At 45.5% G+C, this 17228-nt stretch overlaps 2 protein-coding genes across 3 annotated transcripts in view; one reads left to right on the top strand and one right to left on the bottom strand.

Moving 5' to 3' along the window:
• TBC1D12 (TBC1 domain family member 12) overlaps positions 1-3702 on the bottom strand; it is a 43984-nt gene extending 40282 nt beyond the window's left edge. The window contains exon 1 of one of the 2 annotated variants that reach the window (XM_064662894.1): positions 2790-3702. In XM_064662894.1, coding sequence (XP_064518964.1) covers positions 2790-3613 — 824 coding nt within the window. In that variant the 5' untranslated portion in view covers positions 3614-3702. The remainder of the gene's footprint in view (positions 1-2789) is intronic. The other variant, XM_064662895.1, reaches the window with a different exon arrangement.
• A 10998-nt stretch (positions 3703-14700) lies between these two features.
• Positions 14701-16828, top strand: LOC135418451 (D(1)-like dopamine receptor). Its single transcript, XM_064663851.1, has one exon. The coding sequence runs from the start codon at positions 15147-15149 to the stop codon at positions 16515-16517; it is 1371 nt and encodes a 456-aa protein (XP_064519921.1). The 5' UTR covers positions 14701-15146; the 3' UTR covers positions 16518-16828.
• The last annotated feature ends 400 nt before the right edge of the window (positions 16829-17228 follow it).

Raw genomic sequence — 17228 nt, 5'->3', positions numbered from 1 at the left:
GTGAGCTTCAGTGATTTCTTAATTCTTTGTTCCTACAAATACTGACTCCCTTCAACTTTCCATCATCTCTCCAAACGAATATTTTTCAAAACTTCTGGACAATAAACACAACCATTCTGGGTGAGGAAGGGAGAATGAGACTAAAGACAGTTTCTATAAGCATGTGTGTGCCAACAAGCCATACATGCTTACAACCCCTTACACCTATTTCTCACAGCACATCACAAAGACCTACAAGAAGTAGCAGTTAGGAATTAAGTTCTTTGTGAATCTTGTTAGATGCATACTGGAAAACACTTATTTGAGAAAATGGTGCTCTACTATAACAAGCAAGTATCACTGCTGTTGTCAACAGTAAGCTTTGAATCCAGGAATAAAAAGCTTCGCCAGCTACCAGATATCTAAATTTGTCTAGTAAATATATAATTCAGGAAGGAACAATATCTATACAAGCTGAAAAGGCACCCGGTACATACTTGTAGAACTATGAAGTAGAACTCATCTTTAAAAGAGGTGCAGAATCACTGGGTCTTTATCTCAGCACTGGAATACTCACTCCTGCTTGACCTTTTTTGTTAACTCTTCTGCTGTGTATGGGCTGCTTTGGGGGATAGAGCATAGTCGAGGTATCATTCCAGTCATCACAGCTTTAATTCAACTGTCCACACAACATTCCTGCTCACTGAACCATTCTGTATCAAATAGCAATCCACTGGGGCTACCCAAAAGCGATCCAATAACCCAAGAACAAAGCATTGCCCTTGTAAGGTCTATGTAAGACCACAAACCATAAGAACAATGCTTACATATGGCTGTACTAAGAATCATACACAGGAGTACAAGGCAGTGACAGGTGACTTTCAAGAAGCCACTTAATGCTCTGAACATAACAGCAGTACAGTGGAGACAAGTGACCATAGTCATACAGTTTTCCTTGCCACAGCACTCTGCTCAACATACCCCTGATCTACTCATGGTATCCCACTTCATATGTTGAAAGAAAGAAGAAGTAGAGCAAAACTGATTATTTTTCAGTTAAAAGTTAGCATTGATTTGAGAGGCTTAATGATTTTGCACAAATACAACTGAGATCCCAGGGTCAAATATTACACCTAATACTTACCTGAAAGAAAGGCTTTAATCACTGATGCAAACTTTCCCGGGATCTTAGAATAATTATTAATTACTATCTCATGGGCACAGCCATTCTTCCTGTCACAGACTTTGGGTGAGAAGCTTCTGTTGATAGCTGCTTACTTTTTCCCCCACCTCACCTCATTGGTTTCTCCTCCAGTTCAGTGAAATGAAGACAGACAATTAACATGGATTATTTCAAAGAACTATGAAGCAGGCCAGTCTGATAACTGAAGAGCTGGGAATAAGCAGCTGGAAACAGTAGCCTCCTAACCCAGATCTGTCTGATCAGTCAAACTGTTCAGTCATGGCAATTACAACAGTGAAGCTTTCATACTGAAGGCAGTAGGACTTCTCCCTTGCTTTCTCTCGTTTTCTTTAAATAACTGCAAGAAGTGTCCACTTTTTAGAACAATTTCCATATAATTATGGCTATTAGAAAAACCAGTAGCTGCATAATGCTTAGTTGCCAGCTGGGGTTAAACTGCAGTACCTAAGAGGAAAATTCTCCAGAATTTCAATCAGCTACTGCTCTGGGGTAAAAAGAAAAAGGTACAAATGTTATTGATCAAAATGTTCGAGAAATGAGGCAAAAGGGAAGTGCAGCTCACATAACATGGAAGGGAAGAACACTAATAGGAAATAGCAGGAATAGAGGGACATCTCTCAATCTATCCTTGACACAAAGCAGATGCACCAAACTTACACTGTACTTATCACTATCTCTGTCCTCAGACAGGAATCCATCTCCCTGTTTCCTGAGGGTCAGCAGAAGTAGCCTATTTCTCAGTTTGGGATCCCACCTTGAGATCGAATCTCTCCTATCTCATTTCTTCAGTTAATAGATTTAATCTTATTTTGTTTTCTTAAGATATTTAGAGACCTACTGGGCTTTCAGAGTGACTGTTGCACAATAACTATAACCCTGGGGTTTGGGAGAATAAATACTGTTGGAAATTAAACTGCCCACTTCAAACCTAATAAAAGTAATATAGAGTATGTTATAAACTATTATAGTCAAGCCACAACTCCTGTGTAATATGCTAAAGAATGAGCAATGCTACAGAGCTCCCAGGTAACTTAGCCGGATGTCCTGTAGTTTTTGATTTTGTGCTAGAAACTTAAGAGAAGTTAATCTGAGCCTTGTCTTTGAAGCTTTCCACAACACACTTTAAAATAAATAAGTAAACTGTATCTACACCATCACCAAGTAGCAAAGCTTTTGCAACTTCCACGATGATTTGAAAGTAGTTTCCAATACCAACAACTTTAACCTTATTCCCCAAGCAGTTTAATCAGTACCACTGTGATGATCCAGACAGTAAAATGCTCTGGTACAGGAAGCAAATTCCAGTTTGAAGTCCATGTAGTTCGTAGCAGTAAAAGCGCCTCTACCGTATTACTGTCACGTCCAACGCAAAGCCTTGCCTTACTCTAAAAGCGCCTGCTTGCTGGCAAAAGAGTCCGTTCAGGTTGGAATACCTCTTCCTGCGACCCGCAGTAAGACACTCTCCCCTCAAGACACGCTCCTTCAGACAGCCCCGCCGGTCCGGCACAGACCCGAACCCGCCCGCCTGCGCCCCGCGGGGCATCCCCCGACCCCTGCCCCGGTCTCTGCCGGAGGCACCGACCGGCCCCGCCGCCGGCTCCTTTACCTGGTGAAGAACTCGGCAAAGCTGCTGCCGGCGCCGGCGATGCCCAGCCGGTGCCGGGCCCTCTCCGGCGGCTCCTGCGGCGGCGGTGCCGGGGCTGCAGGCGCCGTCCCTCCTCCGTGGGGCAGGTGCTCCGGGGCGCTGCGGCGGCGGCTCACCTCGTACGTGTTGCGGGAGTTCAGGTTCACGTCCGTGAAGCCGAGGGGCGCCGGGGGCAGCGCCGCGGGCTCCGGCCGGTCCCGGCAGGTCCGCACGCCGGGGGCGGCCAGCGAGCGGCTGCCGGCGTCACCCCCGGGGCTGCGGGGCGGCGAGGGGCTGCCGGCCGCCTCCCCGCGCCGCTCCGCCTCGCCCCGCAGCCGGCAGCTCCGCAGCGGCTCCTCCAAGGCGGTTCCCGCGGGGCCGCCGCCCGCCGGGCCGGGCGGGCAGGGGAGGAAGCCCCCGTTCTGCAGTTTCGCTTCCTCCTCCTCCGGCCCCGGCTCATCCCGTCCTGCCCGGGGGGGCGGCGGCGGCTCCTGCGGCGGCAGCAGGAAACCGACGTCCCCGTTGGTCATCCTCCCGCAGGGGCCCACGGCGCAGGCGGCCCCGTTCGCGGGCTTCTCCGGGCAGCCCTTCCCACCCGCGGCCGCGGCGGGACCGAGCGCCGCCAGGTACCGCTGCAGCAGCCGCTCCTGCCCCGGCCCTCCGCCCCGCCGGCTCGAGCCCCGGCTCCCATCCCGCTCCCCGTCCTCCTCCTCCTCCTCCGCCGCCTCCTCCGCCGCCGCCTCCTGCCGGCCCGCGGGAAGCACGGCTGCGCCGCCCGGAGCTCCGGCATCGTCCGGCCCCACCATTTGCCGCCGCGGGGCGCCGGGGGCGCGGCCGGGGCCGGGGCGCGCGCCTTCCTCCGCACCGGCGGCGCCGCGAGCGCTGGCAGCCGGCGCCGCTCCGCGCGTCGGGCACGGCCTCGGCGGGGGGCGGGCGGGTCCGGCACACGCAGGCGCGCGGCGCCGGCCCTTCCCCCCGGAAAGTCACCATAGAGAGACGGGCAGGAAGCGCCCGCCCGCCCGGCCGCCCGGCGCGGCAGCACCCGGAACCATAGAGATGCCGCCCAGACCGGCTCTTGCCGCGCCCCCGCCGCTACCGTAATGCACCTAAAGGCTGGCGGCGCGCAGCAGCTACCGCATCCCACCGACGTGCCGCGGGAAAGTGCAACCCGGAGACCTCATCCCTCCCTCCCTCGCTGCCCCAGCGCCGCTCCTGCTGGGATGAAACGGGACCCCCCGGCTGCCCCAGAGCCCCGCGGGTCGGTAGCCGGGTACACGCAGGGCAGAGACGCGCCCCGCCCCGGGCACCCCCGGCCCGCCCAGCGTCCTGCCCGGCGGGGCCGCACCGGGACCGGGACAGGACCTGCAGGGCGTTCAACAGTGTCACATCTGTCATTATTTCCTTAAAAAAACAAACAAAAAACCACAAACCAAACCAAAACAAACCCAACCAAACCAAAAACGCCCCCCAAAACCACAGTAATAAAGAGCCTTGTAAGAGCAGCGAAGGTGTTGCGAGGTCCCGTTGTGCCTGCGGGACGGGGGAGGCGGTGTCGGTGTACGGGGTGTCCGGGAAGGGCAATCCCGGATCCGGGAGCGGGGCGGGCCGGATCCGAGGAGGGTGACAGAGGGTCCAGGGTACACCCGGCACCGGTTTCCCCGCCGGTCACTCGCGGTGGAGCCGGGGGTCAGGCTGGGTGTCATCTCCCAGCCGAGAGCCGGTGGCAGCGGAGGACTGGGCGGGCGGGGCAGCACCGCTTTTTGGAGGAGATAGGACCAAACTGAGCTTTGGGGAGAAGGGACAGAGAGAAAAGAGAAATAGGATGGGCACTTGGAAATCATGGGGTGAATCCTCTCCTGAGCAGTGACAGGATGCTGTAACTCCTCAGGTTATCGCTGGGGAAGTGGATGGAGGACACAGAGAGAGGCAGGTCCCATGACCTGTGTTTCCCACAACATCCCTCAGAGGAAAACCAAGGTATTACAGTCCCCTCTGCCTAGGAAGGGAGCAAGGCCACAAGTCACACACAAAAGAAAAGGCAAAGGGGCTTCACGTCCCCGAAGAAGCAGTAACAGCACAGGTCCCAAACTTGGTCCAGTAGGTTACAGCTCATACTAGGCAAGCACCAAAAGTAACATCTCAACCCAACAGACTATTTTTGTATTCTAACAGTAAATACTCACAACTGGTAGCAAGGGAAGTGCCATTCTCCTGGAAATCCTTGGCCAAAAAAGTCATCCATTTCAAAGCCCCACATTCAAGCATCCTCCAGCACGCTGGTGGGCCTTGCTTTTAAAGGCAGGCAAGTGGAGCATGCCCAGATAGAGGCCTCACCCACCATGGGGAAGGAACAGCCAACCTCTTTTAATATTTTGGGTTTTCTTAAAAATTGTGAACATTTTGGAAAGGTTTAAACTGGTAATCTTCACCTAAATAAAAAATTGATGCATTTCATCTTGTTATGAGTTCTTGTTGGGACTTTGCAATATAAAGTCTTTTGGGCTTTGCTTAAGTAAAAAAATTGTGATTTCTTTTTTTCTTGTCGTCTTGTAAGCATACTTTGGAGGTCAGATGTGCAACACTGGTGTTGTACATGCAACAAGCAAATCTGATCTCACCCTTTTGACTTGACTAGCTGGCAAGTACTTAGGATCTCAGAGGGTGGAGAAGAAACAAATCTGATTTTGTTTTGAATTGTCTTGCCTATCTTGGTAGCAGGCATGTAGCCTCATGCAGCTACAGCTGTGCCAGATAAAGGAACATTAGCCTCAGCTGCTTGCAAAAATGCCCAGTGAATATTCCCAGGATTACCTCTCCTTTGGATATGATAGCTGAACTGCTTGGGAGCACTTTGTAGGCTACTGTGAACAAAAGAAACCATTGACAAAGATGAAACTAATTAAGCTTTTTGGTTAGCTGAAGCTTTTTAATTAAGATTTTTGCTGTAACTAAGATGGTAGGCTTTTTGTTCTCCACTGTGATCCGGAGGCACGTGGAGGCTGATCATTGTACCTGCTGAGTGAACATACTTCTTGAGTGCTAAAGAGGGTCTCTGCCTTTACTAGTGAGGATTTTAGGTTTACGGAAACACTCAAAGCCATAGTGTTTGCACTCATTTTCAACAAACTGTTCGTTATTTACCTGGGATGCTGTATGACAGTGTCACTGTAATAGACTTCTATGATTTAATTAATGCAGAACCTGCAAAACAGTACCAGATGTTAAACAAGCTGAGCAAAATGAAGGCTGGCACTGAGATTATAACACAGGATTGGCTTATGGTGAGCTGATTTCAGTCAGCGCAGCGGGGATAGTAGGAAATTATGCCAGGGATTCCAGAGGGATTGTGCATGTTGTTTTGCACAAAATAAGACCACTTGGTTCGTTGTATTTGCATTGATTTCCACCTATAGGAATGCTGTGGTTTAACCCCAGCCAGCAGCTAAAGCCCACAGAGCCACTTGCTCACTCTTCCAGTGGGATGGGAGAGTGAAAAAGTGAGAAAACTCATGTGTTGAGATAAAGGCAGTCCAACAGGTAGGGTTATATTCGATGATCTCGGAGGTCTTTTCCAACCCAATCGATTCTATGATTCTATGATTCTATAAGCTAAGGTCATATTAAATATTTAGGAGTAATCTAGTTGATCTGATTTAAATCTGACTTGAACCTACAGGTGCTATGTATAAACATACAGCATGGCTCTAAAACGTTGCCAAGGCTGAGCATTGGGTTCTAGGTGCTCTGGAATTCTTTCTGATAAATTCAGTGACAAGAGAAGTCCACTAAGAAAAAGAGATGAAACTTGAAAGAGTGTTTCCTCCTGAATTCAGTGAGAAGTCAGTTTGGCTTAGGACTATTTGCAGATGAAAACTTTTATTTGGATTTTATTATATTTTCTTGAGATATGACCAACATAGAAGCTTTCAAACCTTTCACTGAAAGTTGAAGAAATTGTCACAGGGTGAGCGAAGAGCAAACAAGTGAAGAGTTTTCAGTGACAATGTTGGTGTGAACTGACCTTACCCATGGATCAAAAATAGCCTAATTTTTTTTGCCATGTTACATTACTGTCCTAGCAGTTCTGTTGTTTCATGGCACATGAAGTTGGATGATGCAGATACAGGAATAAATAGCTGGAAACAAGAGTTGTCTACCTCAGCTTACAAAGCATTACTTGTGAATGCTGAACCAAGTCCTAAATAATAGCAAACAAGAGTTTATCCTTAGAAAAACAGGTCTCCCTTGTCTTGGGCAAATGGAATAATAACAGGGAGTGGTCGGAAAGGGTAAGGTTCACTTTACTGCTGTGTGTTTAAGCTGCACTAAACTGGCAGATAGTCCCTTGGGAAATGCTGCAGTCAAGCACAGCCAGTAGGACTGGGACTAAATCACAGGCAGTGCAAAAGGGGAGAAACTTTGAAAGCGTACTGTTTATTAAGGCCATTTTTTAAGTATGTTTGCTAAGAAATGTTTGTCTGTTTGTAAAAACCAACATGCAATATTCATCAGTATTTGCATGGATAGATGGGAATGAGGAAGATGAGAGGGAAAAAAAAAAGAAGAGGCGTATATTTACTATTCAGAAATATCGCCTTCTAATTATGTAGTGTTGCATCCTACACGTCCCGAACTATTTTCCAGACAGCGCTGAAAGCTTGTCTTGATGAGTTATTCCATACAATTTTTTATGCTCTGCTTATCACTGCAGTGTCCCAATCCAACACTGCATCACGTAATGGCTGTAAATGCAGCCATTAGACGATGGCTGTGTCTGAACTGTGGGACAGTGAAACACTTCTTATTTTTCATTTCCAGTGGTATAACTTATCCTGATTCAGTCTTAGAGCCAATCATACATCGTACCTCCACTTCTCCATGCAATTATTTCCGTAGATGGAAAGTCAAGGAAAGATGGAAAGGGACCTGTCCCAAATCTAAATAGTAGTGTCTCATGGAAAGTACCTATCATGCAATGAAGATATAACCAATGCAACTAATATTTCTCTTGTTCTACCACAGGGAAAGAAGCACATACTGCAGACAAGGACTTTTGTTTAGTTGTTTCATATTCAAACACAAATTTGCTCAGCTTTTGCTAGAGAAGGAACATGGAGCACTGGGTAGTAAGGTGTGTGAGGTGTTGGATCTTCCAGGGCAAAGATTGCAATCAAACAACTCCTGCAGGATGGATTTTTTTCTGACCAGGGATAATTTCCAAGTAGTTATTAACTGTAATCTTAACTGTGAATATTTTGTGTGGCTTTTATCAGCATGAAGTCTGGGGAAACCTTGAAGATTAAGAACAAGAACTTGAATCTAAATCAATTTTCAAAGTAGTCAATGTAGACTGTGGGACCTTATCTGTTGTGCCTACGTCTGTAAGTGTCCTGGAACATCAGTACTCCATTAGTTTAGATGCTGTAGTCCAGCCATGAGCTTGCACTAAGTGTGTAAATTAGGCTTGCCACTGCTTGCCAGTATAGGTTAATAACCTAGCTTAGGTAATAGGAAGTTTGTGCTGTCAAATGAGTGTTTGAGAAGAATCCAAAGATTGTTCTAAAATACATTTTGGATAGACTGTAGGGATGTGGGAACTTCAAAGAAAGAAGAATGGATATGGGGCTGTGAAGCCTTCAAAAGGCTTTTATCTGCCTCCTGGCATCACCTCTGCCTGTGCTCATATTTTGGATACTGAACCGTTGTTAGTCCTCAAACACATGTTTTTGAAGCACCAAAAGTTACTGGTGGCAGTGGCTAGGTCTTGTCTTCAGGACAAAAACAATTGTGCACCGTGCCTGTGCTGTCTGACCATGCAGTACAGCCAGCTGTGATAGTGGCAGCATAGAGACTTTTGACAAGATGAGAGACTGAAATGGTCCTTGTGAAACCCTGAAATTCAGTGGCTATCAAGTATCACATCTTTCCAGCTTACTGACAGGCCCTGTTTCACTAAATCTCTGAGATAAGAGAGCACAAAACAAAACAAAAAGCAATGCTGTGGCTGTCTGAAATTCATGAAAGTCCAATAATTTTGATTAGAGAGTAAATTGACTTCTTAATTCTGAGAGCTGAGCACTGTCCCATATAGATAGAAAATCCATTTGCAGTCTGTCCCACAAAAATACCACAAATCATCTCTCAAAAAACTGTTTACACCTTGTCGGTGCATGGGCAAAAAAAGTAAGGAAAACTCTTATTGATTTTCTGAATAATTAAAATTTGCATACTCTGAAGCAAACCAAAGAAATAATTTATCTACTATGTTGGAAATGTATTGTCATAAGTGGAGACAAATTAGTATATAATTTCCACAGGAATCTGAGTTTGATCTGACAATAGTTCTGCCACATCAGTTAGTAAGAGCAAATTTCTAAAATCTTTCATTCTGCAAAGTGCTGTGTGTGCCCTCTATTGGAAACATGTGGTGGATTGCATTTTTTAATCTTAATTTTTAAGCTAGTTTTATAAATGCAAAAAAAGTCAATGAGCCATTTGTATCTTGAAGTATACAGAGGTAGCATTTTAAAATGGTTCACACTTTATTATAGACTGCTTTTCACAGTATTATTATTATTATCTTTATTACTTTAATCTAGATTAAACACTAGTTAACATAGTTACTTTGCATTTCTGTTTAAATAGTAAAATCAGAAAGCTCTTTACCATGCCCTGCCACCCTGGAAAATGGTAGCCACTGTCATAAAATACCCAAGCAGCTGGACATGTTGCTTTGTTCAGTAAAGTGCAACTCGAAAGTACAACTCATACAGAAGAGAACAAAGACTGCACTAAAACCATCTTTCGGCTGGGCAGTGTCAGGAGCTAACTCAACCCCACCATCACTACAGCTAGATGTGTGCTGCTTTGCCTTGCAGAGGTGCTCCATGTCTGCAAGAGGATGGTGCTCAGGATCAGAAGAGCCAAGAGCACTGTCACAGGGCTGCCTGGCCACTAAAGCTTCTGGTTTTACCTTCTGGGTTTTGGACTGTACCTAAGTGTCACAATGGGCATTTCACACCTGCCTCAGTTGGGAAGGGTACCCACTTTGAAGGCGAAAAATACTAGTGTTCAGTCATTGGCATTCTCCCAGGAAGGTCCAAACCAGCTTTGCTGGAAGCTGCAAGCTAGGACTGAGCCAAGGGAGCTGATAAGAGAACACCAGAAGGGAAAAACCAAGAGGCTTGCTTATGCTAGTTCTGGAGAATAGTAGAAGGAATAACAACATGACAAAAGAAAGCAATTTGCCAAAAACACCCAAGATGGCTAAATGATTGATGTCCACTCAAAGCTAAGCCAAAGTGCAGTCTGTTTGAATTCTGAGATCCAGCTCCAAAACCAAACACTGAAAACAGCCTCAGGAATAGTAGACTACAGCAGACAAAGAATAAAAAAACAGTTAGAAGAGATAGTATGGCTCTAAATGGATCTGTGCATTTCCTCTATCACTAGAGGTTATAAGGAATAATCAAAGACGATTCCATCAGTCCTTCGATGGGGAATGTTATCTTCTCTACTTCAGTTCTAAACTGGAGGACATGACGGCTACACTTGATCTGATATTTTCAGTAATGAAAATAGAACATCCTTTCAAACTGAAGAGTATCTATAACATAAATCAGAGCAACCATATAATTTTAAAAGCGTAAGAGTCATCATGTACAGGTGGCATACCCAAGAACTCTGAAAGCACTTATAAATGAAGTGGTTAGACTGCTAGCAAAAACATGCAGCTCTTGTGTGAGACCTGAAGGGTCGAAACAGTGCACCTTCCCTTTCTCTCTCAAGGAAATCAGTTTAGCTGCTTAGTGGTCCAGACACACAAAAGGTGGCATCTTCACTGCTAAGTACCCATTGTATTGTGATACCAGCAAGTGTCAGTGACAAGCCATTTACCTGTAGTGATTGTTCTCCTAAGGTACTTAGATAGGAATTCCCAACTGCGAATAGGGTCTCTCCAAATTAGATCATATGAAAGTGTCACAGCATCCCTACAGACTAGTATTCATAAGCCATCATAGAGTGATGCTTGGAGGGCATTTCCTAAAAGTGAATTTGATATCTTTGGCCTTTCTATCTGGGAAAGATGCCAGGCACTTTTCCCAGAAAAATAATTTACTTTGATATTACAATTTTTTATTCTTCCTTACTTAAAGATGTTTCAAACTCAAGAGCTGATTTGTTGAACAACTTATAGAGAAATCTCTGAAAGAACCATATTAACTTTAAAATATGTGAAGAGCTATGGTGGACTCTGTACTGGATGATACAAATTCAAATTATTTCTTTTAAGTCTGAGCAGACTAAACATCTTAATACTTAGCTGTTGATTTAGTTATTCTTTCTTCAACTTCTCTACACAGTTTCTGAAACAATTATTCATAAACTTCCAGTTCACTTGTACAGCTAATTCATATTTCTGTAATCAAAACTCATTTATTTTCAAGAGTAAATGCTGGATTCACTATACAAATAGTTCAGCAGTCTCAGTATAGGATCAAGTTCACAAAACTCATATGGCCTTGAAAGCATGAATATAATATATAAAACCAAGACTGTAAGTGTACACACACTCCTATACATACAAAATCAGACAGATTCTTTACCTACGTAGAGATGAATAGATGGATAGACAGATAATCATACTGGTTTCAGATGTAACATTATTGTCTTCAATGACATTTTCTTCCAAGACTTTAAAACCAGTCCCTAAAGGGACTGTAAAGTCCCTGTAAAGCTAATCACAAAACCCAGTTTAGTATAATTCACATGCTATCAATGTTTTTTAGACTGCAAGGAAGACAACTAATCCAGAACCTCATTTCACCAGTACCTCAATACATCTTTACACAGTGTGATCACATTTGAAAAATTGACACCACTTCATGAAGTTGATTATAATAATCCTCCCCAAATTGGACAAGATCTCAAAATAAGATTAACTATTTAAGTAACCACTGTTGGTATTACATTCATTTGACAAAGCAGCAGTGATTGACACTGGACAAATGTGGCTGCAATCTTCAGTCTTTATGAGACCACGTAACATCAGCAAGACCTGGCCTTGGCCTGCACGCAGCCCAGAGGTGCAGAGCAAACCCTGTTCTTTACCTGCTGGAGGCTCATTCACAGGACCTGAGAACTGCAGTGCTCTTCCAGGAGGCTCCTTCATGCTTGCGTTGAAATATCTCATCCTGCTGAGCACTCCGTTTTAAACTGCTTCAGTGGTCCAGCCAGTACACCAGAGACCTAGACATAATCAGAGTAAACCACTAAAGGCTTAATTTTAATTTCTGAATCAGATCTCCTCTTGATCATAATATGTGCTAGAGACATGTGAACACTTAGTCAAGGATAAGATAATTTTACAAGGGAGAAGTAAGACAAGGAGAAGGAAAGGGGAGGGAGAAGTAAACTGATTTTGGTTTCTTATATAAATCTCTTTTTTCTCTTCTTGGAGAGAGAGAGATTTTAAATACAAGTGACTGCATTTTAAAAAACCCATACAGTATCAAGATACTACATATATTGCAATATGTTTTATGTATATTCTCTGGACAAGTTTATTTTTTTCGCAGATGGAACAAGCTTGCAAATCTTCTGGAGTCAAAAGAGACAGTTTTATCCATTCCATCAGTATTTTCTTCCATTATTTTGCTCAGAACCTTCCTGTTCTATCCTGAGTAAGATAAATTTAAGAAATAGCTACAGACCTTAAAATCAAAGTTTACAGCATTTTCAACTTACTGCATACACTAATTTTCACACAGTGTTGTGTTTTCCCCTGTGTCTTTTTTCTCCCTCTCCTATAAGCTTACACTTCACTCCATCATGCCCAATATAGGAATAAAAGCAGGGCAATGCTTCTATTCCTGTCTTTGCCACTGACTCACTCTATAGTTTCCTCAGAATTTGCATTTTCCACTTGGATTCTCTGGTATCTAAGAAGAATGTGTCTGTTGGTGTTTTCTTTGTGGTAAGAGCCTTCATAATGTCTCCCTCTGTGCAGATTCTCTTGTGTTTAGTAAGGGTTGAGTCTACACTGCAGCCTTCCTATCAATGAGGTTATTAGTAGGGGTTCTGGCTTCTACCCAGATGCCAACTTTAATTACAACTATAGGAAATTAATTTCTTAAGATATCTACCTCTAAGTGAGATTTTACTTCAGACAACAGACACAAAATTTTGAGGTAGGACACTCGCAGACATGCACAGAATAGCATCAATACATACACTTTCCCTTATAATGCACACTAAAGAGGAGCCAGAGATATTAGTAGAGCATAATGATATCCTAGGAACTGGAAATACACAGAGACACTGCAAACAGTTGCTTTAACATGGATAATGCTAGCTACCTTCCACTACAGAGCCCTGCAGCACTACTATCTGCTGAATATGCAGAAGCATAGCTCTTTCCTTTCCAGTGCTGCAATGCCTTAGGTCCATTTACTGTCCCATTTAAAATCCTTCACAAATATATTCTGTTCTTCAGGGATATTACATTGATTGTTAAATAAAAGTAAATGTTTTAAATCAAATTAGCAAGTGTGTAGATAATTCTTACAAACTAAGATTTAGTCCTTAGTATTGGAATGAACATCAGAGACCTACTGTGGTTTGCAGATATTGGCAAAATCCATCTACGTAGAATTACAGTTGGTTCCAAATAAGACAAGATGTGGAGCTGGCTCTTATCTTAGAACCTATGTTATTTTTACAGCTACTGCTGTTTAAAAAAGTACATATTTCATTAGAGAAGATTCTAGATCAATTGTTTGAATTATGAGTTCATCTTAGAAACACACTAACTAGAAATGTATTCCAATTTTCAATGTTATAGCAGGAATAAAACAGTGGGCTACATTATGGAGGCTGTGGTCTCAAAGGCACAAAGAAATTAGAATCTTAAAAACATAACCAAATGTTAACACTCTGTTATGACTGGTACAATCCAGCTAGTTTAGCTTAAATGTGCTGATTTTTTACAGGCAAAGTTGCCAGCTTTGCCGTTCAAAATTTGTTTAAAAAATTTCCACTCTGTGTTCTAATTACCAAGAATAACAGACCAGTAAATGGAAATCAGACACTTATTGGCTTGAAAATTATTTGTATTGGCACTAGTGACTGGAGTAGTTTTAATAAAGAGACAAAGAGAAAATAAAAAATACCTCATTTAAAAATAAATACCTATTTCCCATATTAATTAATTATATTAATTGATAATTTCTATTCACATCCCAATCTCTTTTTTTCTTTTTCTCATGACAGGATTACCATATAAATTCTTTTAAAATAAAGGATTATACTCTATTTGCATTAGGGTACTTTATTGAAAGCAGGATGTAAATATATGAAAGATATTTCTAAGACAACGTGCGTATTATCATAACAGCAAATGAAAGATCTGTTAAAATACATCAGAAAATACCTTTGGCTGAAAAAATAGAGGCGGCTTTTGGATATCGTGTCTGAGGAAATGCACGAACAACTTTCTGACAAAATGCAGATTCAAACTGATCTTAGGTTTCTGTGCTTTTGGATTCTTTATATAATATTTCAAAACAAAAAATAAATAGCGCGATGCTGTTTTGCTGAAAACACAGGTTCTGTTACCTAGATGGCATTCTCAGTGTACACAACCCGACGCAAAGTGCTATCCTGCTCTTTAACAAACCTGAAATGCCGTCGCGGTCTCCAAAAGGAGACACTTAGAAAGAGCCAGGTCCTCCCTCGCCCCTGACACTTTGGCAAGTACACATTGAGAACTGGAAAAGGACTCTTCCCAGGACAATTCTGTGGGGAAACCTCCCTCCGTGCGGTTCGGAAGGGCACTCGATCCCAGGACCTTCCCCGTCATTCCCGGTCGGCGCCCCGCTCCCTCCGGCGTCGCGGGGGCCGCATCTCGCCTGCGGGCGGCACCCGGAGCTGCCGCTGCTCCGTCCCGGCGCTGCGGTCCCCGGTCCCCCCGCTCCGCTCCGCCGTCGAGGGGCCGCCGCCACGCGGTCCCGCTGCGGGACAGCCCCTCCATCCCTTCCTCCCTCCCTCCGTGCCTCGGGAGCAGCGGCGGCGAGGAGGCGACACACGGGCGGCCCCGGCAGTCAGAGCGGTGAGTACCCCCGGGACAGCCCGACCCGCCGCGGGGGACACCGAGGCGGGCGGGGGCGGCGGGCGGAGATGCCCCTGCGGGAGGCCGCTCACACAGCCGGTCCCTCGGGCGGCGTCCCGCTGGCAAGAGCGGCCGGGGGTCCCAGGGCAGCGAGGCCGGCCCTTTCTCCGGGGTAGCAGTGCCGGCGCTACCCCGCAGGCAGAGAGGGGGCGGCCGGGGGAGAGCCCCTGATGGGGGGCTCGGCGGCAGGGGACGGCCCGCGGGTGCTGCGGGCCCTCACCGGGTGCCTGCTGGGCTCCCTGGTGCTGAGCACGCTGGTGGGCAATGCTCTGGTGTGCCTGGCTGTCCTGCGCTTCCGTCACCTGCGTGCCAAGGTCACCAACTGGTTCGTGCTGTCACTGGCCATCTCGGACCTCTGCGTAGCCCTCCTGGTGATGCCCTGGAAGGCGATCACTGAGGTGACTGGAGGCTCCTGGCTCTTCGGCAGTCGCTTTTGTGATACCTGGGTGGCTTTTGACATCATGTGCTCCACTGCCTCCATCCTCCACCTCTGCATCATCAGCCTAGACCGCTACTGGGCCATCGCCAGCCCCTTTCGCTATGAGCGCAAGATGACACAGCGCCTTGCCTGTGCCATGATAGCCATGGCCTGGACCCTCTCCATCCTCATCTCCTTCATCCCAGTGCAGCTGCACTGGCATAAAGCCAAGGACAGAGGATATCCCGGTTACCGGCTGCCTGGGACACCCGGATGTGATGTCAGATTGAATCGCACTTACGCCATTACCTCCTCCCTTATTAGCTTCTACATCCCCGTGGCCATAATGATCATCACCTATACCAGGATCTACCGAATTGCCCAGGCCCAGATCCGCCGTATCTCCACCCTTGAGAGAGCAGGGGGGCAGTGGCCAGCTCACAGCAAGGAGCCCACCTCCTCTTTGCGGAATTCCTTGCACAAGGAGACAAAGGTGCTGCAGACTCTCTCTATCATAATGGGAGTCTTTGTTTGCTGCTGGCTGCCCTTCTTCCTGCTCAACTGTCTGCTGCCTTTCTGTCAGCCCATGCTCGAGAAAGACCATGAGGGACAGTCATCCTGTGTTAGCCAAACCACCTTCAACATCTTCATGTGGCTTGGCTGGGCCAACTCTTCATTGAATCCAGTGATCTATGCTTTCAATGCAGATTTCAGGAGGGCTTTCAGCAGCCTCTTGGGCTGCTGGTGCTTCTGCTGTGGCACACCCAAATCCACTGTGGAGAGGGTCAACTTCAGCAATGAGCTGGTTTCCTATCATCATGACACCACCTGCCAGAAGGAAGGAGCTGCCTCCTTGTCAGTACCTCCTGCTGCTGTCACCGCCTGGGTGCAGCCCATTCCCCATGCCGTAAGCCTTCAGGGAGAGGACAGCAGTGAGGTGCCTGTGGAGAAAAGACTTGCGACTTCTCTGACTCAGGCTGCCCCTGGGATCAGCCCCAAGAATTGCCAGGTGCCGGCTATTTTGCAATTGGATTGCAAGACAGAGCTATCCCTGGAAACTGTTGCCCCCTGTGCAGGACTTGGTCAGTGTGAGGGACCCCATTGCCTTGTTTCAGAGGGATAAGTAATTTCATGCTTCTCACACACACAGCCATCCCACAGAGAGAGTTCACTCTGCCTCCATGTAAGCTACACCTGTACCCCAGCAAAAAATCTCATTCCAGAGGGATGGAAAAACCACAGAGGGGTGATGGGCATTTGAAATCCATTCCAAAGGCATGTAGCGGACATATATTAACTTTTTCCCATGGCCACCATCACCCTTTACTGTCATAGTCAGTAGACATCTCCCATGCATTTGTTCATCCCCAGTTTCCAATCAGACTTGAGATATTTATTAAGAATAGTGAGATAATTAGATCAAAGTGAAAATGTCTCATAGTTTGAGACTCTATAATACAATCTTACATAGACAAGTTAATCTCAGATTTATCTTCACTGCTAAAACTTTCCCCCCCCTCATGATTTCATACATGTTCATAAACCTGCTCTTAAATGTTTGTGGTTTTATTTCTGTGATTATTTCAAAGCCGTGTGTCTGGATTTACACATCTGAATCTGTATTTAGGTTCTTAAATAAAAACTGATCTGTTAAAACATTGCTATCTGATGTTGAGTCAAAAGACTGTACAAAACCCTGGAAAATTGAGATGCTTTTATGTAGGACACCCCAAACAGTTTCAGGTGCTAACTTTGCAATCCAGTCTTAATGAAATTGAGCTAGAGTCTTCCTCATCCTCAAATGTTATAAATATATTATTGTATTAGGCTGAAA

This window comes from Pseudopipra pipra, chromosome 8 (genome assembly GCF_036250125.1).
Source record: "Pseudopipra pipra isolate bDixPip1 chromosome 8, bDixPip1.hap1, whole genome shotgun sequence".
In the NCBI taxonomy this organism is placed as follows: Eukaryota; Metazoa; Chordata; class Aves; order Passeriformes; family Pipridae; genus Pseudopipra; species Pseudopipra pipra.
The sequence above is the reverse complement of the archived record's forward strand: the minus strand, read 5'-3'. Positions and strand labels throughout refer to the sequence as shown.